This window comes from Sycon ciliatum, chromosome 6 (assembly GCF_964019385.1).
Source record: "Sycon ciliatum chromosome 6, ocSycCili1.1, whole genome shotgun sequence".
NCBI lineage: Eukaryota > Metazoa > Porifera > Calcarea > Leucosolenida > Sycettidae > Sycon > Sycon ciliatum.
Genome location: NC_088648.1, coordinates 28,546,876 through 28,570,901, shown reverse-complemented (window position 1 = coordinate 28,570,901; position 24,026 = coordinate 28,546,876). Strand labels below are relative to the sequence as shown.

At 43.6% G+C, this 24,026-nt stretch overlaps 2 protein-coding genes across 2 annotated transcripts in view; one reads left to right on the top strand and one right to left on the bottom strand.

The window, feature by feature from the left end:
- Positions 1 to 759: 759 nt before the first annotated feature.
- LOC135818935 (fibulin-1-like) lies at positions 760 to 14,796 on the bottom strand. The gene is made up of 12 exons (XM_065332115.1): positions 14,726 to 14,796; positions 14,381 to 14,480; positions 12,769 to 12,917; positions 10,712 to 10,853; positions 9,144 to 9,239; positions 8,773 to 8,868; positions 7,247 to 7,386; positions 6,312 to 6,453; positions 5,395 to 5,481; positions 2,736 to 2,909; positions 1,562 to 1,905; positions 760 to 1,134 (listed from the first exon to the last, which is right to left on the bottom strand). Exons 2-12 carry the CDS (start codon positions 14,472 to 14,474, stop codon positions 1,105 to 1,107), a joined length of 1,494 nt encoding a protein of 497 aa, XP_065188187.1. The 5' UTR covers positions 14,475 to 14,480; positions 14,726 to 14,796; the 3' UTR covers positions 760 to 1,104.
- Positions 14,797 to 16,842: 2,046 nt separating this feature from the next.
- Positions 16,843 to 24,026, top strand: part of LOC135818934 (neurogenic locus notch homolog protein 2-like) — a 32,968-nt gene continuing 25,784 nt past the window's right edge. Inside the window, exons 1-4 of the mRNA XM_065332114.1 lie at positions 16,843 to 16,928; positions 17,178 to 17,278; positions 17,634 to 17,782; positions 23,681 to 23,822. Of these exons, the coding sequence (XP_065188186.1) occupies positions 17,206 to 17,278; positions 17,634 to 17,782; positions 23,681 to 23,822 (364 nt within the window). The 5' untranslated portion in view covers positions 16,843 to 16,928; positions 17,178 to 17,205. The remainder of the gene's footprint in view (positions 16,929 to 17,177; positions 17,279 to 17,633; positions 17,783 to 23,680; positions 23,823 to 24,026) is intronic.

Here is a 24,026-nt window from a genome sequence, read left to right as displayed (position 1 = left end):
CCAGCTAAAAGTCTCAGCTGTGAAGGACGTTGGTGGATGTACATGTATGTCGAGGACTAGACCGGTCGGTAAGACTATGACAAAACGGTCAAACCACGATTCGCAATCCAGATGTGCTAGAGATGTTAGCCAGTTAGGTCTAGAACGTCAGTACCGTTGGTCAGTGCCGTGCAATGTTATCGCCTGATCTGACTGTAAAAAAATAATTGGTGGTGTTAGTGGATATCATAGCGTAACTTGTAGCTCTTTGGTACAAATTTCTTCTTATACAATGTTTTTCGTTTTGAGTTAGGACTTCTCACTCAGATTAAGAGGACATGAAACCAAGCGTGCGCAGTTTCTGACCTTACTGCATGGATATCTATCACGAACTGATTTCTGGATTGCATCATAATAATAATTGGTGCATACAAAACCGCTGGCAAGAAGTCCCCATTATTTTATCGCCTTTCCGCGTTTCGCACAGCTAAGGGAAAATTCAAGCTAACTACTATTTTTATGGATGAAAGGAAAGGACAAAACGAGTTATTTTTTTATGCTTCAGATGAATCATAGCATCGATTTCCGCCAAATTAAGTGCGAAATTTGCAGATCCGTAAAGTGCATATCTAGTGCGTACACTACAGAGTTTTAGTTATCACGAGGGAGACCTGCTTGAATTCTGCTGGAACGAACTTCTTCATATATCTATGCAGTTCACTATCCTGTCACTTATCGTTCACTACACAATTCCTCGCATTCCGCGACGTATAAAATTAATGTGTCCCAGTGTTGCGCGAAGACCAAAACATGGATGCGGAACATGCATTTAAAATTGTAAATCGACCTTCAACAAGGTGTGTAAGTGGGAGACTTTGCACAGTGAAATGTTGCTATGGCAAATTTGCTAGTTTTGGAGATATCGCGATGGCAGGATTATCTGCCTGTCAGATCTATATCGACTTATCAGATGACCAGACTGCTGCACAGTGCACACACAGAACTATCATGCTATCATCTATAAACCAAAATCAAAGCCATCCAGCAGCGGCTTGGTACCGGTATACCCCGAACGCCGCCAGCTGCGATATCGCGGCGATATATCGCGGCGATAGTTGCCTTGACTCAATCCAAGTAATGATGTCTGTTAGTTACCTGAGGCAACAAACAAGAATGTGGCAGCGACATTGAACAGAAGTAAAACTATTAGGGTATTATAGAATGGGATGCATTGCACAGGATTGAAATAAAAGAATGAAAGGCTCATAATGTTCCCATTGTATTTAGTTGTGTTCGTCTTGATACCTTGGCGTTTCCTTTTCAGGGGAGTGGTACAAGACATAGGAAGAGATCTACCTCAAATGAACAATTTAGAGGTAAGCCAACGGCCAAGTTCAGCCGGAATCTCTTTGTACATTTTTGTAATATGCAGAAGGGCTTCAAAGAGCAACTGAGGAAGGCGATAGGGAACACATTCTATCCATGTTCTTCTACCACATGGACACTGGCTTTTCAGGCTTAGAGAATTTTCCTATAAAACGCAGTTAGTGCGAGGGTGATCTAAGTTATTTTCCACGCTTACCGTCTGTTGGCAGAATGGCATGCAGACTTTGTGTGTTGCTCCAGGAAAGAATTCGTCCTTCTGATCACTGGATAGAGTAGTTGCAGTGAATGCACCATCATCATCTATGCTCAGGACATGGCCAGCGTTTGTACCATGCAAGAATATACTTCGAAAGCCCTTCTCTGGTTCGTTTGCCAGAGACTGGGTGAGGATTTGCTGCAGGCAAGGAATGTCCATGGACGCTGGCAAACGACTGTCAAAACCGATTGTACATCGTTCGAAATGAGTGTGGTAAGTTTGATTCATATCTGGTTCTCGGTGAATGAAGTACTTGGAACCGTCCGGTCCTGGGCAAGTGCTCACTGAAAATGTAAACAGATACGGAAACAACAAGGCAACACGGTTTACGGCTTGTACACAACAAATTAGGTAAACAATCAACATTAATAACTCCTGTGATAGTCAATGTATGGTGAATTTTCAGGAGGTTAGTGCGAGTGTGGCCCTATCTCTCTCTTTTTCTTTCTCCATAATTATATCTACCTCCCTTTAATCTCTATCTCTATCTCTCTATATCTATCTATCTCTATCTCTCTATCTATCTCTTTCTATCTCTATCTCTCTATCTCTTCATCTCTGTATCTCCTATCTCTTTATCTCTTTATCTATCTATCTCTCTATCTACCGTAAAGTCTTGTCTAAAAGCCTTCTATGACTTTCTTGGTGAAATTTTGCAGGCTTCTATATGAGACAGGCTTCTTTACAAGACAGATATTTCTATATATGTCAACCCTAAAATCCGGTTTATGTGTGATTTGATGGGCCCAAAATTGCGGCTTCTATACGAGGGCGGCTTCTATTCAAGTGCGGCTTTTATACGACTTTACGGTATCTATCTATCTATCTATCTATCTATCTATCTCTGTCTCTATCTCTTTATCTCTATCAATGGATATAGTGTTATTTTTCAGATACTTCAGCGAACCTGCGGAATGGAAAGCCACGTAATAACCACTGGCAGTTGGGTCCCTTGGTAATGCAAACAGCAATAGGGACACGAGATGGAAGTTGCCGATCGTTATCACCGGCCAGCGTTCCTATTTCATTCTCTCTATCCCTCCACAATTACTTTGATTTGTAATTGATATTTTCATGCAGTTTTTTCCAAAAACAAGACAGTAGAAATACTTACGTTGTTGACACAGCGGAAGACCTTCTGGAGTCTTGAACTCTCGCCATTCATTCGAGACACATCTGGCTTGTCCAATGGCCATGTAACCGCTATCGCAAAGAGGATAGCCCGCCTCAAGATGTGCAACCTTGTGCATTACGCCATTAGGAATAGTAGTTTCAAGGCACTCGGCCGCTGTAAAAACGATAAAATGGAGGACAGATTTCAACCAATCGGGAAGAGCAAACCTTTATGGACTGTATGGATAGGTGTGAGTAGAATCATGCCGTCCAAATGACATGAATTCAGGAACCTCCCTGAATGAAAGTTGAAGAAAATGCTTCGTTCGTCTATTCAACCTAATTTTCGTGAATCGCACGACATAAAGCTACAAGCGGTTTATAGAGCAATTCGGGCGCTCAGCACAGCAGCCTTGGTCGATAATTGAGGTAGAAAACAGGCATATTAACAAGCATATTATCTTGATCAGGGGCGTAGCGTAGCCCTTTTCAAACTGTTAAGAAGGTCATGTGACGTCATACTTATAGTGTACAGAAGTCCCTATTTTCATTTTTGCAGCCAAGGATACTGGCTCGTCCAGCTTCTTTTATTTTGAATTTTTCTGTAAACAGCACTCTCATTCAGTAGACTACATGTACATTATACATCATTCTCCTTTGATCTTAAACTACAGTACATGTACCATTGGCTGCTTCTTACACACGTTTTGCAGGAGGTTACGACATTTAGACTTGCAGACGTGCTTCTTTTCCTCGGATTGCAGAGAGCAGCAGTTGGACCAAAAAAGAGCGCAGTGTAGTCAATTCACACCAGGGAGCAGTAAAACACCAGTACTTGCTACTAACTGCTTCACGTTCACACTCAGCTCCCTTCGCTCCGGTCACACTGCTGTTTTACGGTTTGCAAAGGTACCGACAATGGCCGCATGTACAACAATTTCCACGACTGACATACATGTAGATCTAGAAAACATGTGTGAAGGATCTACCCGGCACCTTTACCTATACAAGTCCAGTCCACGCATCGACACAATCATAGATATGATGAACGTTGAACGCAGGCACTCTGCGATACGTATTATCCTGTTTTGCGGACATTGTACGGCAAACTCTAGCTGCTTTGTTTGCGAGTTTTGCGATACGGCGTTACACGCCTGTCGATAATCATTCTTCTATATATTGTAAATTGAGAACCCCCGACACAAGCGTTTGTCACAAAAGGTCATTTTTCTTTCTTACTGACCGGTTTCATCTTTTTAAAGAATCATCAGAGTGAAAGGAGAAAAGAAAATACATGCTATTAGTAGGGCCAACACACTTGGCCACAACTAACTATGATACAAGTGGACCCATCAAAGCCGCTGGGAGCCCAAATAGGCGCAGGGGTAGGGGTAATTGGATTGTGATCATGAAAGCATGCAAATGTGAAAGGTGCCGTGTTGGGACTATAGGATACAAATTTTGTTATAATACAGTACACGGGAAGTTTTGGCAGTGTCCAAATTTGGACACTGCCAAAATATTGTAAATTGAGAACCCCCGACACAAGTGTTTATCACAAAAGGTCATTTTTCTTTCTTACTGACCGGTTTCATCTTGTTAAAGAATCATCAGAGTGAAAGGAGAAAAGAAAATACATGCTATCAGTAGGGCCAACTCACTTGGCCAAAACTAACTATGATACAAGTGGACCCATCAAAGCCGCTGGGAGCCCAAAAAGGCGCAGGGGTAGGGGTAATTGGATTGTGATCATGAAAGCATGCAAATGGGAAAGGTGCCGTGTTGGGACTATAGTATACAAATTTTGTTATAATACAGTACACGGGAAGTTTTGGCAGTGTCCAAATTTGGACACTGCCAAAATATTGTAAATTGAGAACCCCCGACACAAGCGTTTATCACAAAAGGTCATTTTTCTTTCTTACTGACCGGTTTCATCTTGTAAACGAATCATCAGAGTGAAAGGAGAAAAGAAAATACATGCTATTAGTAGAGCCAACTCACTTGGCCAAAACTAACTATGATACAAGTGGACCCATCAAAGCCGCTGGGAGCCCAAAGAGGCGCAGGGGTAGGGGTAATTGGATTATGAAAGCATGCAAATGTGAAAGGTGCCGTGTTGGGCCTATAGTATACAAATTTTGGACACTGCCAAAACTTCCCGTGTACTGTATTATAACAAAATTTGTATGTATTTTCTTTTCTCCTTTCACTCTGATGATTCTTTAACAAGATGAAACCGGTCAGTAAGAAAGAAAAATGACCTTTTGTGATAAACGCTTGTGTCGGGGGTTCTCAATTTACAATAATAAAAAAGAGGGACGGAGCCGGTTTCAAAAGGTTTCATCGCAATCGCTTCTGCCAGTACGTCCAAGCTAAGAAGATGAGATCTAACAACGTAGCAACAATTACATATACAGTGCTGGCAACTGAAATCCGACCCCTCCCTAACATCGCAACGACCCAACACGCAATTGCAAAACTACGAAAAAGAGACCGCCAGAATGTGAACGCACGGCCCAGGGGGGGCGGATTTCAGTTGCCAGGACTGTCACTGCCAAGCAGGTTGTAGAAAGTCACGAGCAGCATCAGGATCCTTTGCAATTGACATTTCCGCGCAGAACTCAACCAAATAATTATAGGAGCAATGCAACACTTACCTTCGCAGGAGTAAGTGCCTTTCTGGTTTTGACACCGAGTTCCATTCGGACACAGGTTAGCGCCTCCATTTGAACATTCATCAAAATCTAACAATCCAATCAGAAGCGTACAGACAAACGTGATTCGGTAGGCTATCAAACTGCTGGTTTTTCTAGTTAAGTTTTTTTCTAGCTTTGAACATGGGCTTGGATAGGTTGGCTGGTTACCTGGTCCAGGGCACTCACACTATCCCGTGTAAGTGCAAACACAACCCACCAGCTTAACAAAAAGAACGTTCGTACAATAAATAACAACAGATCTTTTCGTGTCCCGGCAGTGTGTAAGAACATTCCGGAGCGCTTCAAGATTCACGCGTCGGCGAGCAGTGAATGCCACCTACATGTGCTAGAGGCTGTTCACATTGCCAAGTTATCGCCACAGCTTTGTACAAAGAAGGAATATGTTAGGGAAAGAGTGCTATGCGGACTTCCCTCCTTCATGGTATAGCTCTTCTACTACAGTGTTTGGCATAACTCACACCATCATGTGTACTGATTCGAAAAGTAAAGGTACGAAAGGCCTCTTCAGGTTTACAACCGGATTCGTCTTTCTCCTTCCTTTCTGATTTTTTACCGGCACGTTCGGGCTCTCCACCTTCTCCGTGAAAATAAAATAAAAAACATATTGTGCTAATAAATAGTAACATAAAGTACAAGGTCTAACCGAGTATGGCCGTCTTATAGTTCAACTCAAAGCAGCCACGAAACCATAAAAAGTAGGCCTTGCATGTAAAGGCTGAGCAATGGTGTCAGAAGAGCGTTTCACATAAGTCTCAACGATATTTAAACAACAATGTCAGTTTGGTCCTGCTATAATTTGCAACGATAGTATTTTCACAGACGTAGGTCATGTTTCCAAACCAAGTTCAGGGGCTTACCTTTGGCACAAATGAAGGGTTTAGGTTGGTCAGTTAGCTCAGCCGTGCTATTGTGGGTAGAAATGTTAAGAACATCTTTATCCCGATAGTTGTCCAGCCAAATATTTGTTATACCTTCATCTAGCATAGATTGCAGTGCGCCCTGGCAGTCAAATGATGAGAACAGTGCAGTCACAGTTTATCAGAGCGCATATTCACAATTTCAGTGGTGTTTGTCCGGCAAAATACAAGCTATTTATTTCTTACAATCGACGTTGAGATACCAACACACTGTCTCACCTAAATGTTTCGCACAGGTGACATTCTCCATAATTTGCATATTTTTGTATGAAGACATGAGGACCAAGGAACTACAAGTTCCACTAAAATGTCCACTAAAACCGCCAGTTACTTAACAATCAGCTCATACGATAGCATTACACGACACTGACCGACGGTACTGACATTCTACTTGTACACCTAACTGACAATCAGCTCTAGTACATCTTCGATTCACACTCCAACAGCCTTCCAACTTGGAAAATTTTCCTTGGTCCTCATTTCCTCTTATGAATTAGTCGTTGGCTCTCCACCCGAGTTTATTTACGGTACTTATTTTAAAACATTTCTTTTCTTGTATTCCCTATTGTCATGTATTTTCAAAATGATGATCATCAGAATAGAACGTTCTTTGAAACCTCAAGAAAAACGTTTTATTTTATTTTTATATTTCCTCAGTAGTAGTCAGTACTCGAGTTATAATTTAGTGTTGGCTACTATCCGTCAAGTGTGCGGCCGTGCCCATTGAAATTCCACAATCAGCATATCCATGCTACTTGAGTGGCGGTATAAACAGTCATCACACATGAGAACGCTTTAGGAGTGCATGCAACTGCGGCTGGTTGCATCAAGCACATACATGCGAGAACGCTAGTTTTTACGCTTTATATTCTTACGTTGTAGCACTCGGACTTTCTCAACCGGTTGTGATCTTTCATCTTCAGTCTCCGTAAGTCCTGCCCATGACATACAGCCCGGGTCTCTCGGTAAGTCAGTTTGTTTGTATGTATACTTATGTTATATCCGCCGCATAAACCTGTAGCGAAAAACACAACACGAACATACGGCATTCTTCAAGTTACGCAGAGTGCATCACTATGAGCATAGAACTGCCCACCAGGTCTATAGGAACCCTAAGCCACTATACACGTTAACCTTGGAAGCCTACTAAAGCCACAATTCAGTCTACGTTTAGAACCCTAAGCAACCAGCTCTTGCCTCTCTCTCAAGCCCCCCCCCCCCCCGACCAGCCCATGTTCGACCCACTCGTCTCTCTCTCGTCCGTCTCGATATGCATAACGACCAGCTTGAGACAGGGTTACCTGTCAACAGCCGGGAAAGTTGCCATAGAGCCTTCCACGCCTGTGCTGTCCCTGTATGGAATGCCCTACCTTCCGCCGTCCTCAACCAGCCACTTGACTGGAAACGGCTGCAAAGTTTCAAAGTGTCTGTCTTCAGGCACCTCCGTGCTCAGCAATGGCACTGGGCCACTGACACTCTGTAATATGTATACATCTGCCTACACACTGCTGCATATTGCCATACGCCTTGTGCCCTGCTTACTCCTTTTCTCTGGATCTGAATGTACACCCCTTACGCATTATATAATTATACTAGATTTAGTTCTCTCCCCCTCTCTTGCTCCCCAACCCTCCCCCTTTCTCTCTCTCTCTTTCTCTCATCTCTCTTTCTCTCTCTCTCTCTCTCTCTCGCTCTCTCTCTCTCGCTCTCTCTTTCTCTCTCTCTCTTTCTTTCTCTGACTCTCTCTCTCTCTTTCTCTTTCTTTCTTTCTGTCTGCTATTGGCGCGCCTGGTTGTGATGAGGCCGAGACCCAAGGTCGGCAGAGCATCCCAGACCACGCCACCACTCCCCTTATTCATGGCTCACACATGACAGGTTTACGCGGCTCTAGTAAAAAAATATAATAAAATAAAAACATCTACAGTAACTGTCTGTTAGTTACAAGGCCCCGAGACGCCATGGCTAACTGCACTCTAGTTGGAGAACCCTGAACCAGCAAGTAACACACTCAGTACACCAGCACCGGACACCAATGGCTGTGGAGCTTAAACGTGAAGTAGGTTCACGAATTTTACCGATCATCAGACAGCGACATTCACCATCTACTAAACAATTTGCGTGCGGGACTAGATATGAAGTGATTGTGGTGAAGTGAATACGTATGTGCGAGGTACAAATCTCCTAACACCCAATAAAATTTGGCAGATTTCCACCTCCGTGCTTCATCCATTTGTGTTTATTCCACAACAGCACCATACATGTCAGTCACATTGCTGCGCCTTTCTCCTCATATCTGTATGGAAACAGAACTAGCAGGTTCCTTGCTTAAACGTCATCCGAAGCCCCGGTTATAATTATAATATTAAGCATATGCGCAAACAAAGAAAGCAAGTACACCTACCTTCGCATTGGTAACCACCGTTGGTATTCTTACACGTATATCCACTGGGACAGAGGTCTATGCCGGTAGTTTCCGCCTCTTCGCATTCGTTTATCTCTAGAATGCAAATAGTGCAAGATATGCATATTGTTAGGTTTGCGATGTTCATTAGAAATCACATTATCGCCATCAGATCTCAAGTTTTGGATGCGAACATTGAAAACGGTTTTATGCCAGATGGGCATCCGCTTTTTAGTTTGAATCTCTATAATTATAGGAACAGAAATCCTTCAATAAGCCAAACTTTAATGTGAAAAATAGCTATCCCAAGTCTAATCAGCACAGTTTCCCACGATAATATGAGCTATGACATAGCGAGGAGGTGCACCTACCTTCACATGTGTAGCTTCCTTTGGTATTCTCACACGTGTATCCATTTGGGCACAGGTCTACTTGCCTAATATCCGCATCTTTGCATTCATTAAAATCTAAGAAACCAATACAAATAGAACTTAACTCGGACACTGAGCCAATAAATATAATTATAATTGAAGAAATCACATGGAAACGAGTTATGAAAGAACTATCCACGACTGAAACAAGATAATGGGCAGTCAGAAAGTGTGATAACAGGACACATCACTGACATGTTACTAGACATTCAACGCCCTGAGACCTAGCTCTAACGCACCTCCAGTGCGCAAACCAACAGCCTTCCACCTTGGAGGGTTCAGGCTTCTATCTTAATGAAAACATGGAACAAGGCATATCCTTCGTAAGGCTGGTAACCTGTATTCCAAATAAGGTTATATCAACGTCAAATTTCGTCGGCTTGAATGTGAGAAGCCTCGTATTTGTTCCGCTCATTCTGATAGTTTGCGCAAACTGGAGATCCCGCTGCGCAATCCAAACCTGACGAAACTTTCCCCCAGTTTCAACCGGCCCTGGAACCACAAGCAGCTTTCTTAATGCTGGTATAGGATTATCCTAAATCCGGACGACTGACGGTGTTGTTTCTATTTCAAATAGTGAAAATAAATCGTGATAATGACTGCTTGTGAATTCTGGGAATTTTCAGATTGCCCACACGGATTCACTGTACTCGTCGTGTTTTGAACGAAATCCACAGTTTGCGCCACAGATTGCACCCAAACACGGATTTTCTTTGGTCTTCATTTTTTCAACGTAACCCACAGATTGCGCCCCAAATAGAGTCGCTGTGCTCTTCACTGTGGTTTTCAACGAAAAACACAAATTTGCGCCCCACACCGATTCGCATGCACTTCATGTTTTGCAACAAAATTCAAAGATTGCGCCTACAGATTGCGCCCCACATTTATTCCACGTCCTCTTCAGGTTTTCAACAATATCCACAAATTGCATGACCCACACACGTAAATTTTGCACCACGCGCACTTGGGTGTGTTCCTAGATGTCTCACAGTAGCTCAGGGACACGGATTTATCGTGCCACACTTACTTTTGTGTCACCCCAGATTGCACGCACAATCTGCAGATCGCCCAGGCAATTCGGAATCTTCACATTCAAATTTTCAAGATGCCAGTTTGCCTTAGGAATCTCCAAGAATGCAACAACACCAAGAAGAAAGACACACTTCAGTTGATCGAGAGGCTGAAGTGTGTCCTTCTTCTCAGTTTTATTATGCCAACTCTCATTCCAATTGCCTGTAAAGCAAGGTACTGGTCATGTGGACGCATAATCTGCCATAATGTACAAGTATATTTGGTGGCCCTGGGAAGTGGATTTAAAACATAACAAAAAACTTGAAAGAAGTAAACAGATTTCCCCCTTCATCATCCCCGGCTGACTTCTGAGACACAATCTCACATTGTGGTTCCAAATCACAGGTAAAATAGGCCGGGGGCCCCGATGTGATATTGCAACAAACTTCAGCCTTGATGGGGCTTTTTTGTTCAGAAAGCAAATGGGGAACTCTTACCTTTTGCACAGATGAACGGTTTAGGCTCATCAGTGGGCTCAACCATGCTGTTGTAGGTGGAAATGCGGAGAGCACTCTTGCTACGTAAGTTGTCCAGCCAAATATCGTCTATGCCTCTAGATTGGAAAGGTTCTAGCACACTCTGTGAATCAAAGAAGACGAAGAAACTATAAATAGCTACGAAAGTTTTCTACAGAGTTAAAGATGGTCTGAAGGGGGGGGGGGGGGGGAATGCACACTGCAGCTTCTTCCATATGTTTAAAATGTCACGAGAATTCCTTTTAAAAGTGTAATACATATCAGCCTTCTCTTCATAGTATTATATGTATCTATTATTGCACGATTAAAGAGGTCAATATATGAAATATAGAACGAGTAAAAGACCGAGGTCCCCCGAGGTCTTTTACGAGGTCTATATTTCATATATTGACCGATTATGAGGGCAATAATAGATTTATCACGACATAGCATACCTAAAACTGTTTTTGCTTTGCTATAGGAAGAAAGGAATACTATTGTAATAGTACATGTATAATAGTATGTACATATGCCGTTTACATTGGACATTACTTCTGTGTAAACCGAAGTTTTCAGTTGTCTCTTGTTGTATGTTCCCCAAGTTCTTTGACTGGGAATCTGACAGTTTGGGTTCAAATCCCAACATTTGGCTTCAGATTTTTCTTCTTTCAGTTCTGATTTTCTTCTAAGTTGAGGAAAAAGTTCTAAGTCCTCGGGCTAAGTGGTCAATAATAAGTGGTCAATATAAGCGGTCAATATATGCTCATATTTGACCGCTTAGAGATCACAAGTTTCTGTGGGGGTCAATAATAAGAGAGTGATAAATATATATATAGCTAGGCTCACCGAGTGAGATACAAATTCACACGTAGGTTTAGACAAGTCGTCAACAACGCGTTATCTATGTGCACTGCAACCTTACGTCATCCTCTGTGTGGATGGGCGGAAATTAATTCCTTCCGGCTATCAATACGTTCCTATACTCTTGCTTGTACTTCACCGTAACAGAAAGGCTTTAAAAGTAAACTCGATAAATGTTTTCAAAATGTTGTGGTTCAAGAGTCTTACGTGTGCACTCTTTCCTAGTGTTATGGTTCTTCAAGGCGCAATCAGGCTCTCACTTTTTTCATACACAGTCTTTCTTCTCTCTTTCTCCCCCATGGTGCATGATGTGTGCCTTGATCCCGAAACTATTGGTCGGGGAGCGCACTTCACCTCACAGCTTTATAGCACGGACACGCCCTTTGTAGTCCCCTATGTTCTCTTGCTGTTGTTTCAAATTTTTATTCTCACGTCGTGTTGTTGTTGTTGTTGTTGTTGTTGTTGTTTCAAATCTCTATTCTCTTTTTGTTGTTGTTGTTGTTGTTGTTGTTGTTGTTGTTGTTGTTCGCTTCCATTCTTGGCGATATGTGTGATCCCGTTAAGCAATAACTTTGTGCATCATTACCTCATTGGCGCTCATTATTGCGCCATCCCGTATTTCAAGCGTCAGTATCAAATAGGTGATTTTCCAATCATTTTACAATTCAACTTTCTCTGATGAGTTTGCAATGACGGAAACATCTGTCAAAAGGAATACCATTTCAATACTAAGGAACCAGTTTTTCCTTTTGTGAAAAGTAGAATGTTTGTCGGCCAAAGAGCGCAACAGTGGTGTCAACTCAGCATTGTCAACGTCTGAAAGCTGCTGCTTTCTGTCCAATTATGTATTACCAAGAGTACATAACCCCCAGAGTGTGCAACGCCTGATCCAGCTCTGCATAGGGTCTTGGTCGAATGTAATCGGATCTTCTGGGGTCATGCGTGCACTCCACACGAGCGCAACGCCGGTCTAGAGGCAGGGCATCGTTGCTTTTGATCCGCGACTCCCCGGGGGATTCCCCTCAGATCTGTACAGCATTATGACGCAAAGATCCAATTACGCTCAACAAGGACCCTATGCAGAGCTGGATCAAGCTTTGCACACTCTGGGGGTTATGCACTCTTGGTATTACTCCCCCCTTATCATCTGAAACCTAGACTCGTTCGAAAATACTTACGCTGTAACATGTTGACCTTCGCAAACGATTGTGATCTTTGATCCTGAGCAGCGTTAACTGCTGCCGAGAGCAGACTGATCGAGCAGATTTGTAATCCGTCGGATCCAAATGGCTACTGATGTTGAATCCGTTGCAGTATAATTCAGAAGCTGGTTCAAGAAAACGAAGCAAAAACGGTAATTTTTGATTTGCGCAAAAGTACGTTCATTGGACGCACTGCGGTTTTTGTCAAACAGAAAAATCAACTCAGATGGAGAGCCAATGTTTAATTTATACGAAAGAGAAAGACCAAGGAACTACAAGTTACGCTATACTGTCCACTAATACCACCAGTTACTAAACAATCAGCTGATGCGATAACATTGCACGTTGATAACATTGATTGTTTAGTAACTGGTGGTGTTAGTGGACAGTATAGCGTAACTTGTAGTTCCTTGGTCTTTCTCTTTTTAAATCAACTACAGAATAATTTTTGAAACTCGGATGTTGATCCAATAATAAATGTAGAAAGGAATGGGACATAATTATGGATACGAGTTAAGAGTAACTGTCCAACACTGCAACTAAATACTATATACAGTCAGAACGTGCAACAACTAGGCACACAACTGATAATGTACTGAGACATTCGACGACCTGACACCTAGCTTTAACATATCTTCATTGCACTTTTTGACTGTATACAGTAGAGGGATTCTTAGTGACTTCTACAAAACAAAAAATTGAGCGAAGTTTCGCGACAGGCCTTGCGAAAATGTGTATATGAATTTTCGCAAGAACTTTGAGTTCTGCACATTTTCCTAGTTTGCACGCGCCAATTGCACGTACACCATGACCCAATCTCACGAAACTTCCCACGAAAATTCATTTCGCTTTCCCTGCAAGTTTCGCGTCCAAAGTTGCGAACGTTCGTGCGAAGTTTCTCACTTCATGACGTGGAGTGAAAAATTGTGCCCATTTTCCTTTTGCAGAACTTCTCTGCTATCTAAATGTAGTTACAGTGGTGGACAGTTACTCTTAACTCGTATCCACATGTCCTTTCATTTCTACTTAAGTAATTTTTGCTACATGATATCAAACTCTATAAGAGCAAAACAAACCGACGTGACCTCGAGGAATTATTTCCGAATAAAATGTTTCGGAATGACGCAAAGGGCAGATCGCCTGTCCAGGGATTCACCACTTGGAAAGACGTGTACTTAGTATGCAGTATAATATACCGCATACTAAGTACACGCCAAATAGACGTTGCACTCCCTTTATTCAATACATATTATGAATTGATTAAAGGGAGTGCAACGTCTATTTGGCGGACAGGACAAAGGGACGGGAATTATGTACATGGTGTGGGAAGACTGGAGAACCAAGCGCAATGAACCAAGTGATTTTAAGCAGCAACAACATTGGCATTAAAGGCTGGCCCTGATATTGTGAGGCTGTAGACCGGAAATTCCGGCTAAATATATTCACAACTCAGATGGTGATCCAAGGAAAAAAGTTTTAACATGGAAATTGTGGGCACAAGTTTAGTATCTGGTTTAGTTGGTGGACTCGATCGCATAACGTGTACCCACAATTTCCATGTTACACAAATTCATTCACTTAATCTCACCTTCAATTTCGTATAGTAACACTAGTGCGCTTACAGCCAGCAACCCGAACACTTGTAGAAGTGGCAGTTGCATACTGTAGGTAGCACGTGACATGTTTGCCTGCAAGGGACAAATGCCAAAGTACGAACGATATCATAACACTGTACGTTATATAATTTTACATCGCTAGTACCCAAAACTGCTTCACTTCTACGAACACTAATCTTTCAGCTTACGCAAGCATACTCGACGAAAAGGAAGATAATATCCATGGCATAAACACTTGTATAGGATGTAATGCACTGGAAATGTGCACTAGTTTTAGAGTACTAGACGCGGGCTAACACAGGCTACAGAACTCTTACCTTCTATCGATCAGGAAGTTCGTCTCCTTGAATGACTGGAAATGAAAATTCCGCTACACAAAGAAAGCGACTGAAGCACTCTTGACTAACATGCATGGTTTTATCCTGCAGCATGGCCATGCTATTAAGCCAAAAATGGATGTTTTTCTGAATGGTGTTCGACACGGATCTGCACTTCTTGTATTTGGCATATCATGTTAGGGCAGAGGCAGGGACCACCTTTTTCGGCTCTCGCAAACCTCAGAGGAATACTAGTATTCCCCTTCTCACCGAAAATAGGTAGGGCTTTGCCAAATACGGGCCAGGCTTTGCTTTGCCGCCATGCCTTGTCACTTGACCGTCTGCGGTCGGGGCGAAATCGACTTCAGCGAACCGCAGGTGGCAGTGCGCCGCAGCGCCGGCGCCGGCTTCTGAAGTGTAGGCAAATAGACACGTTGTACCTATCGGCAACCCATGCTGTGACAATATTCTAAATATGGTGTTCATAATGGCCACCACCCCCCCCCCCCACACACACCCCCTTCAGGTCTTGCTCTGCCGTTAAAGGTCTTCTGTTGGTTCCACATCAGCTACAGCGCAACGCAGGTGGTAGTGCGCCGCAAAAGGACGGCTGGTGAGAAAACGCAGCAGCATTATCGTAATTTGTAATTTTTATTGTTTAAGGATTCCCCAAAGGCTTTCGTCTATCGAGGGGGTTTCCAAACTTTCCATAATACCAAATCTGTAAAAGAAGTGATGAGCAATAGGTGAGTAAAGAAAGAGAAAAAACATAGGCTTATAAGTAGCATGATGATACAGTTTTTCTGGCATTGCCGGTAGCATTATCCCGCAAAATAACTTCCATTATCCGCCCAGGCCTAACGCGAACAAGCAGAATACTAATAATAAACCTGAGTCAACAACCTTGAAGTTTGGCGATCATGTTGTGAAGCAAACTACATGTATTCAGATAAAGGCGTACCTGGATTCGGTCTTAAGTACGTATCACGTGACGTTATCAGCTCAAATCAAAAATGAAGTCTAATGAAGTCTAATGAGCAACAAAGCTTTTTAAATCGGCCCTGACACCTATCTCCAACAGATCTCCATAGTGCGAAAGAAAACACAACCAAATTGGAATGCTCACGAGAGGCCAAAGAGGGGAAGGTTGATGGAACAGGAATGAGCATTATAGCAACTATTCGAGTCTCCTGATACTGCATACACATTACAGGATGAAGAGGAGACGAGATCATATGGTCTTTCGATAAAGGTGAACGTCCGCGGCTCGAAAGTTGTAAATCTGGACTTCGGACATGTGTTAGCGCCAGGTGTAATGTTATTGAAAGTGATCAGTGACACATGGTAACGCCAGGTCATGACTGCTTGCATGTGTTAGCTCGCGGCTAAACGCAGGCCCATCACACTCGTGTATTGCACATGTATCTGTGTCTTTTTTCCCTATTTGTTTCACTTTCTGACAGTATATTGTCCGGTTGCATCTTTGGAACTAATTATTATGCTCAAAGTTCGTTTTCATAATGTCCCATCTCCTTCCTACAAGGATTCATAATAAGAATCTAAAGAGCAGTACATTTCTTTGGTGAGAATTCAACGGCTTCATTCTGTGCACTCATATCAGAGCTATCGGACACTCTGTAGGATGAATTGGAGGCACGTTTTCGTGTCGCAATCTGTAACGTGGCAAACCGGATGTTAAAAATACTCCGAGGCAGGAGTGCTTTATACGGGTGTACAGGTACTTCTGCTCACAAAAATAGGGGGTGGAATGAATTCACATCACGCAGTGAGCCCTGTACTACTCCGGGCGCATTTTCGCTAGAGTAAGACTTGAGAAACTATATATAGAGCGTCAAAGTCAATTATAGAATGCTATCAGCAGCATGGACATCATTATGCGTTGAATATCCTGTTTAAAGTGATGCTGCCTCAAGAGCAATTTTCTAGCCCCATATTAGGCAGAACAGGATCACTGCCTAGGCCCTCAACTTCATCTCCTAGGCCCCATGATCCTATCTACCGTATTTGGAATCGATTGCTGCAAGCCCATGTTTGGACCAACACCAGGAAAGACAAGAATTATAAAACAGTGATAGTGAAATAGTCGTCCCAGTTCTCCTTGCTCTTCGTTGGGTAAGGTTGGTGTACTGATCTGTCTACTGCCATCCCTTCGGGCAGCGATCTGAACCCCTTGCTGAGAAAGGTAAAACGCCTGAATTATTGCCATACTCTGGGGTCGGTGCATCTTGTATGGCTTCCTCTTAACTGTGGCCTGGCATAATAGCTGTTAGATTTTTTCAGTGCGCTTATGAACATTGATGGATGTTTTGTTGCATCGCAAAATTGGTCTCACTGTTGTGCAGCATAATTGTTCGCTATTATATAAATATTCAATTGTGTTATGATACGTTACGGAAATGCAAACTTTCTTTTTCTTCTCTTTCAAACGTAGAAACCACATTTCGCGTTCCTGTTTCAACATGCGAGTGCCACTTCTCCCCGTGCTGGTGTTAATCTCCTTGGCCGCCATGGCTGTGCTACAGGAATGTGAAGGTGAGAATGCCAATTGGTTCGAGGCGCCAATATCTGATAACTTGCTGCTGCTAAAGGGTGGTAAAACCCAGTGCAAGTGCAATACTACAATGTATGTTGGCTGATAATGTGCATATGGGGTGTTTGTGTTGTGGCTTGACTACAAGCTTATCACCATTTTATTCGACTTGAAAAGTATGGTACGAAAGGTCTAGTTTAAACTATAATAATCATTATGGCATCTGTGCTGCGTTTGCTGATTTACTACATGTATATGTATCTGTAAATACAATGATACATTCAGAATTGTTGACGAAACAACGCCAGCTGCGTAAAATGACAGATACGATGTGCCCATTATGATCTTTCTCCACAGCGAGGAAATTTTTCTGTGACGGATTCAATGTTAGCATCAATACCAACAAACTTTCGTACGGAGGTGCGCGTAGCGCGTGTTCGGAACAGAACATAGGGCTTCTTAGAATCAAAGAACATAACTTGCTGAAAAAATCCCAGTGCTACAAGGTAAGAATTTAGCATGTCTAAAAGTTCTGAAAACATTCTGCACTCAATCACTCTAATACCAACACCCTCATCAAACCAATAAGGCACTCACATGCATTCGTTTGTCAAGGCACTGTGGTTATTAGATATGTTTAATTCGGTCTGTAGGACTGCTATCAGACACTAAGTGCCATGATGAGAATTTCCTGTTCACTCCCAACGTCATGCACTATCGTTTGTTCTACAATCCATTCATTGGAAACTGGCACCCTAAATTTTTGGTGTCTCCCGCACATAGTTGTAGATATCGTGAAAACAACAGTACAGCCTGCATTGTGTGACCCTTGCAATTACATGTACTCCTTGCCACAGTTGAGGGCAGAAAGGTCCAGGAACTGAGAAATAGAAATTCAGCCAGGTTTTACAAAATTAGGACAGGTATGGCATGGCAAAATGTTTGGAAAAGCAGATCCCAAACCCAGATTTCTTCAATTTAAAATTGGAGTTTTGATCCTCAATTCGGCCCAAATCGGACTTAAAAAGGCTGCGGGACTGTTTCCGGTGAATGGACTGTAGGCTTTGTGTTATAGGCCGCCTAAAGTTCCCTCAAGAGATCCAAAATTATGTTGCTTGTGCGGTTGGCTTATAAATGCAGGAAGTACGTGCTGTTCCTGGCTTTTCCAGTTAGCGAAAGATTAACATTTTTTCAATAGCCCTAGAAATAGAGTCAATACTCAATACTGCCTTTGCAGTATCAAAATCCAAAAAAGGCATGATCCCTAATAGCAATGGAACCACTGTGCATGATAGACTTGAATGGAGAGACAATGATAACAATTTATTAAGACAGCGTTTATACGGAGACGAAACGAAACGAAATGAAACGGAACGGAATTGCCCTTGAATTGTTTTCAAACCATTTGCGCGAATCAACACGTTAGTTGCAGTTTTCTAGCTCATGAACGCTGTTTTGAGCTCTTGGTTTGAATATTGTCCACACCATACATGTTTATCATGTATATTGCCGCGCAGATTGGTTTCCATGACCGCGCTCCTTTTCCAATCGTTTTCACTGTTTAAAATAGAGCGGAAGCGTTTTGAAAACATTTCAAACTACTTTGAAGTGCGTTTCCATTTTCGTTCGGTTTCGGGTGCGTTTTCGGCATTTTCGTGTTAATGATAGTAGTAAACGCAACGATTTCTTTCCATTCCAGTCGCTCTTCGTTGTAACCCAGCCGAAGACGCGGAAAGACCATAGCTTTCTAAGTTATTGTCATATTGAGTGCGTTTAATAGATTACCCACATTTCGATCAATTTTAGAGTTAGTTATAGTGGATGCACCGTTCGGTTACACGTAAATCTCTCTACGGATTTCCGTAGGAAAGCTGTTTCCTACGTTGGGTCCTCCGTAGGACTTTTTGAAATATATTTCGCGTTTTCCGGATTTGTCCATGCCATGCACGGCAACGTTCAAGCCGCGCGAAACACAAGGTACACACACCGTACACCACGTGCAAAATAAAAGGGTAAATGCGGTTTCTGTTCGTAGTGCATGCGGTGGGCGCATGCAGCCAACGTGTCTGCAAAGCAACTACGCATGTTTAGTAGTCGTTGAGAAATCACGTAGAGTGAAAGTCAACAGGGAGGTTCTGCTATACGTGAAACGTAGGGAAATCACGTAGAGAGCAGATATCTGGGTTAGAGTCTACGGCTTTGCGTGTTTTGGGTCCAGGTTTCCACGCGTAGATGAGGTTCTCTACGTTGTGGCACACGCACAGAAAATGCGTACGGATCTGCTGGGTATCATTAGGAGTGCAGGCCGAAATTTGCCAGATATGGAAGGGGAAATTCCCAGTACACATTCCACGTGACTTCTCTACGTGAACGTAGAGCAGAACAGCTTTTCTTTACTTTACGGGAACGCGAAGAGACTTCCCGGGCCTACGTGATTTCTCTGCGTTTCACGTATTATTATTATTATTTATTGCAACATCTCAAGACTCGGCGGAAACACCGGCCAATATTACGAGAGTGGGTGATTGCCAACCACGGCGATAAATAGAAAGAAGGGGAAGGAAAAAGAAAGAGTAGCAAAACGAACAGCAACAACAACTCCGTAAAGAAAGATAATGTCAAATAAAAACAGTGAAAACCCCAGAGACGCAAAGGACATGTGGATAATGAGCTATGCATGTCGTAGTAAATAAGGGGCGGCACGGATCTTAAACAGGCGGAGTGAGGTCAGGTCCTTAACTTCTCTGGGTAGAGTGAGCCAAACAGAATAAGCAATAAAGAGAGGGGAGCGCAAAAGAGTGGATGAGTTACACTTAGGGAGTAAGAGTGAGTTTCTAGTTCTTAGAGAAGAGAACCAATTAAAACACATGAGATGAGGTGGGCACAACTCAAGCTTAATAGAATGGACAAGAGAAGCCAGGTGTGCACTGCGTCCATGTGATAACGGGGTTGTGTGAGCGATTTTATAAAGGGCGGATGATGAGAGCATGCGGGGTTGACGGAGGAGAATTTTAAGGATTTTCTTGTGATGTATTTCAAGCTTTGCAGCAGCGGAAGAGGATAACCCAACCCAAGACGTATCTGCATAATTAAATATTGGGCGAAGGTAGGCGAAATAAAAAAGAAGCTTGCAAGAAAGTGGGAGGTAGGAGCAGTGGGGGGAGAGAATTCCTAAGGATTTACTTGATTTTTTACAGATATATTCGATGTGAGGTACCCAAGAGAGTGCAGAGTAAATCACAATGCCAAGGTGTTTGTTAGAAGACACTATGTCAATTGGATTTGGAAAGTTGGCATGGATGAGTGTTGTGAACTCCGGCTGGGGCGGGAAGAGCATGATCTTTGTTTTTGATAGATTTGGGGACAACCTCCAGGACGACATCCAGGAAAGAACTTCCTGAATGCCAGCACGCAAGTTGTTTTTCAGGCCAGTGAGGGAAGCTGATGAGGTGAGAAGGGTCGTGTCGTCAGCAAACAGAGACGTTCCAGGGAAGACTGCAGGTAAGTCGTTTACGTAAATTATAAATAGTAGGGGACCAAGAATTGATCCTTGAGGAACGCCCGACAATACTGGCTCTGCAGCCGAGGATGTGCCAAGCACAGTTACGTACTGATAACGCCCAGAGAGATAAGATTTCAGCCAGGAGAGTGGCTGTTTGCGTACCCTGAATGCATGCTCGAGCTTTGCCAAAAGTCCTCGATGCCAGACGGTATCAAAAGCCTTGGCCAAGTCAAAGAAGCAAATGCCAGCAAGCGCTCTGTTATCCCTATGCTGGCACACCTGCTGCACGATGCGGGTCAGTTGAAGAGAGGTGGAGTCGCCTTTACGAAACCCAGATTGTGCAGGACTCAGAAACGGCGAAACATGTCTGTATAAGTGGTCATAAAAGATGCGTTCACATACTTTGGACACGCAGGGAAGAAGAGAGATAGGGCGGTAGTTTGCAGGTTCGTGGCGAGAACCTTTCTTGAATACAGGTATGACTTTCGCTGTTTTCCATGCGGAAGGGAATATGCCCGTGGTAAATGACATGTTGAAAATATGGCACAAAGGGAATGCTATGGATGGTGCCAGGGCCTTGAGGACCCGGTTGGGGATGCCGTCAGGACCAGACGCCTTGCACGTCGGAAGCTTCTTCAGATGACGCCGGACAGTGGCAGTTGTGGTGATGACGGACGTGAAACAAGCTGAGGGCTCCGAGGGGGTGAGAATAGGGGGAATAGAGAGCAACGGGTCATCTGGCCGAGTCACAGAGGCAAACTGGGCGTTTAATGCCGTAGCTTTGGCCAAAGGGTCAGCCGCCTGCTGAGTCCCTGTTGTGAGTGACGGAATTTCCCGTGATACGTTTCGAATTCTTGCTTGTCTCACAAACTGGTGAAGCGATGGACGGTGTCTACCCTGCAAAGTAGTTTTCATTGAGCGGATATAAGCTCTGTACTTTGTCCGCGTCAGGGTTTTCACTATATTTCGCTGCTGTTGGTATGCTTGTTTGTTTTGTTGTGTTGGGTACTTCCTAAAAATGCTATAGAGATCATATTTCCACTTGATTGCTGTGCGGAGATGGGCATCAACCCAGGGTGGCTGACTGGGCCGTGGGCAGCGGTGAGAATACGGCTGCTTTCCGAATGGCCAGAGGTGCTTCTCAAGGGCACTGTTGAGAATGGAAGAAAAGTGTGAAAGCGCATCATCGACGTTGCTGGCACGCAGGTGCCAGCTCCAGTCAATATCAGAGAGCTCTGCATTCACACTATCCCAGACGGAAGATGGCACGGATTTAAAGTCATATTCCGGCTTTGCAGGAACATTGCTGAAGTGGCTTTGGGGTGCAGCAGCGGGATGTCCGCTTGCAGCAGGTTCCTCACAGTAAACAGCATCAGTAGGCAGTAGGAAATGACTGAGGATCTGTGCGTGGTCAGATGCACCAAGAGGAGCAACAGATGTAACAGAGAGTAGTAGGTGAGGATGATCCGTGAGTACAACGTCAATACACGATGTTGAGCCGTGGGGGGTAAAGTGTGTGGGGAATGTCACCATTTGCTCAAGGCCAAAACAAGAGAAGAGGTTACGGAACTCCCTTCCAGCACGATTCGTGGTGTCACTAGACCAGTCAGAGTGGCGAGCATTCAAGTCTCCTGCAAGTACAATCGCCGAATTGGGAAGGCTAATAGTGGACAGACAGTCCTCTAGGAGGTCACTAAATGCCTGGACTTGGGAGATGCTGTCTCCAGGGGGTCTGTAAACAGAGGAGATGATGAGGGGGAGTGAGGGAAGGATCACTGGCCGCAATTCGAGCCAAACCGCCTCCAGTCCACAGCGCTCAAGGTCGAAGCGGCGCTTGATGGACATGAACGATCTGTCAGCTACAAGAGTAGCAACACCGCCATAGCCTCCTGCTGGCAGGTTATCAGAGCTGGTCGTGGGTGGGCGGTCCAGGCGGTATGACGTGTAGCCTGGAATTGAGACGTCTATGGCAGCTGTCAGCCACGTTTCACATAGGCAGATTATAGCAGAACCTCTCGATTGTTATCCGTAATTCCGTAGAGCGAAACCTCCAAAATGCCATGCTAGTTTCACGTGTGAGGTGTGCACAGGAATGATCACGTGATCCCATTTTACGATTTCTAAGTGTAGTCGTTCGTTCACATGCCACATGGCCGCAATCCGTTAACTCTGTTCATTCGAGAATTATAAAACCTGGACCAAACTGTGTAATCGAAAGCGCCAAATGTGTGCGGTGAGAGGATGTAATATTTAGCACAACCCTCACTGATGTCGTCATGATGTTCAAGGACTGCCCGTTTGGTTTGCGATGTAAATAAAAATTCAAACAAACAAAAACTTCCACGTCATCTCTACAACTACTCGAATGCGCAAACCAACAGCGTTCCAACGTATATGGTAATGTAACTTTACATTCTCGTTTTGACTGCATGATCAAAGCAATGCATATTTATTGCAAACAAGATCGAAATTATAAAACTTGCAAAATGAGAAAGCAAGAATGATTCACTTACCATGGTATGACGGGCATAAGAACTTGATGTGCAATGTTGCTGACCGACTCTGAAAGCGCTCTTTAAATTTGATTAAAAGTAAATTATCGTGTCCCTTCCCAAGGGAACTCACGACGGCCGCTAACACCCGGTAAACCCTAGCCGCAGATGCAGTGCATTACGGTGGGGGTGAGTAGATAAGTCTCACAACCACTCGCACAAGTGCCGAGAAACCCCATTAGCCGCATCCATGCACCCCTTGTGCCTGGTAACAAGCTCCCAGTTGACTGTGGGTAGCAGCACGGCTGGAAAAACCGCTCCCAAGCAAGACTTGAACCAGGTATCTCTCGTATCTCAATCATGGTCTTTGACCAACCCACTGTGCCTGCCTGCTTTAAATTTGATTCCAGAAAGTAATAGGCAGACTTGTAAGGCGGGGACTACAACATATATGGCTTTACAATAGACAGGGAAAAGGTTCTCTTGATATCAAGATGTCCAGGATCACTGAGCAGCCGGACGATACGCCCAGACCATTCATATGTGCAAGAGGTAAGCGATGTACATAAATTGGTTTCTCATAATGAGGACATATATAGCAGTATCTCACTCTGGGAATCACGAGATCCATATTTTCTTTGTTCCGTGGCGCATTCAAGATAAATTTTCGAACTGGCGAACGCCATTCAGGGTGGTGCTTGTTTCCTCGACCGAAACCATTTCGTTAAGCCAGTGGCAGTATTTTCACAAGTCACA

What these genes read in the sequence shown, in the direction of transcription:
- LOC135818935 (XM_065332115.1), bottom strand. Translation starts at nt 14,474, where the DNA reads ATGTCACGTGCTACCTACAGTATGCAACTGCCACTTCTACAAGTGTTC. An exon ending in CGGTGGTTACCAATGCGAAG is followed by an intron (nt 7,387 to 8,772) that starts GTAGGTGTACTT and finishes TTTTCGCTACAG; the next exon opens with GTTTATGCGGCGGATATAAC. An exon ending in GAAAGTCCGAGTGCTACAAC is followed by an intron (nt 6,454 to 7,246) that starts GTAAGAATATAA and finishes TTTGACTGCCAG; the next exon opens with GGCGCACTGCAATCTATGCT.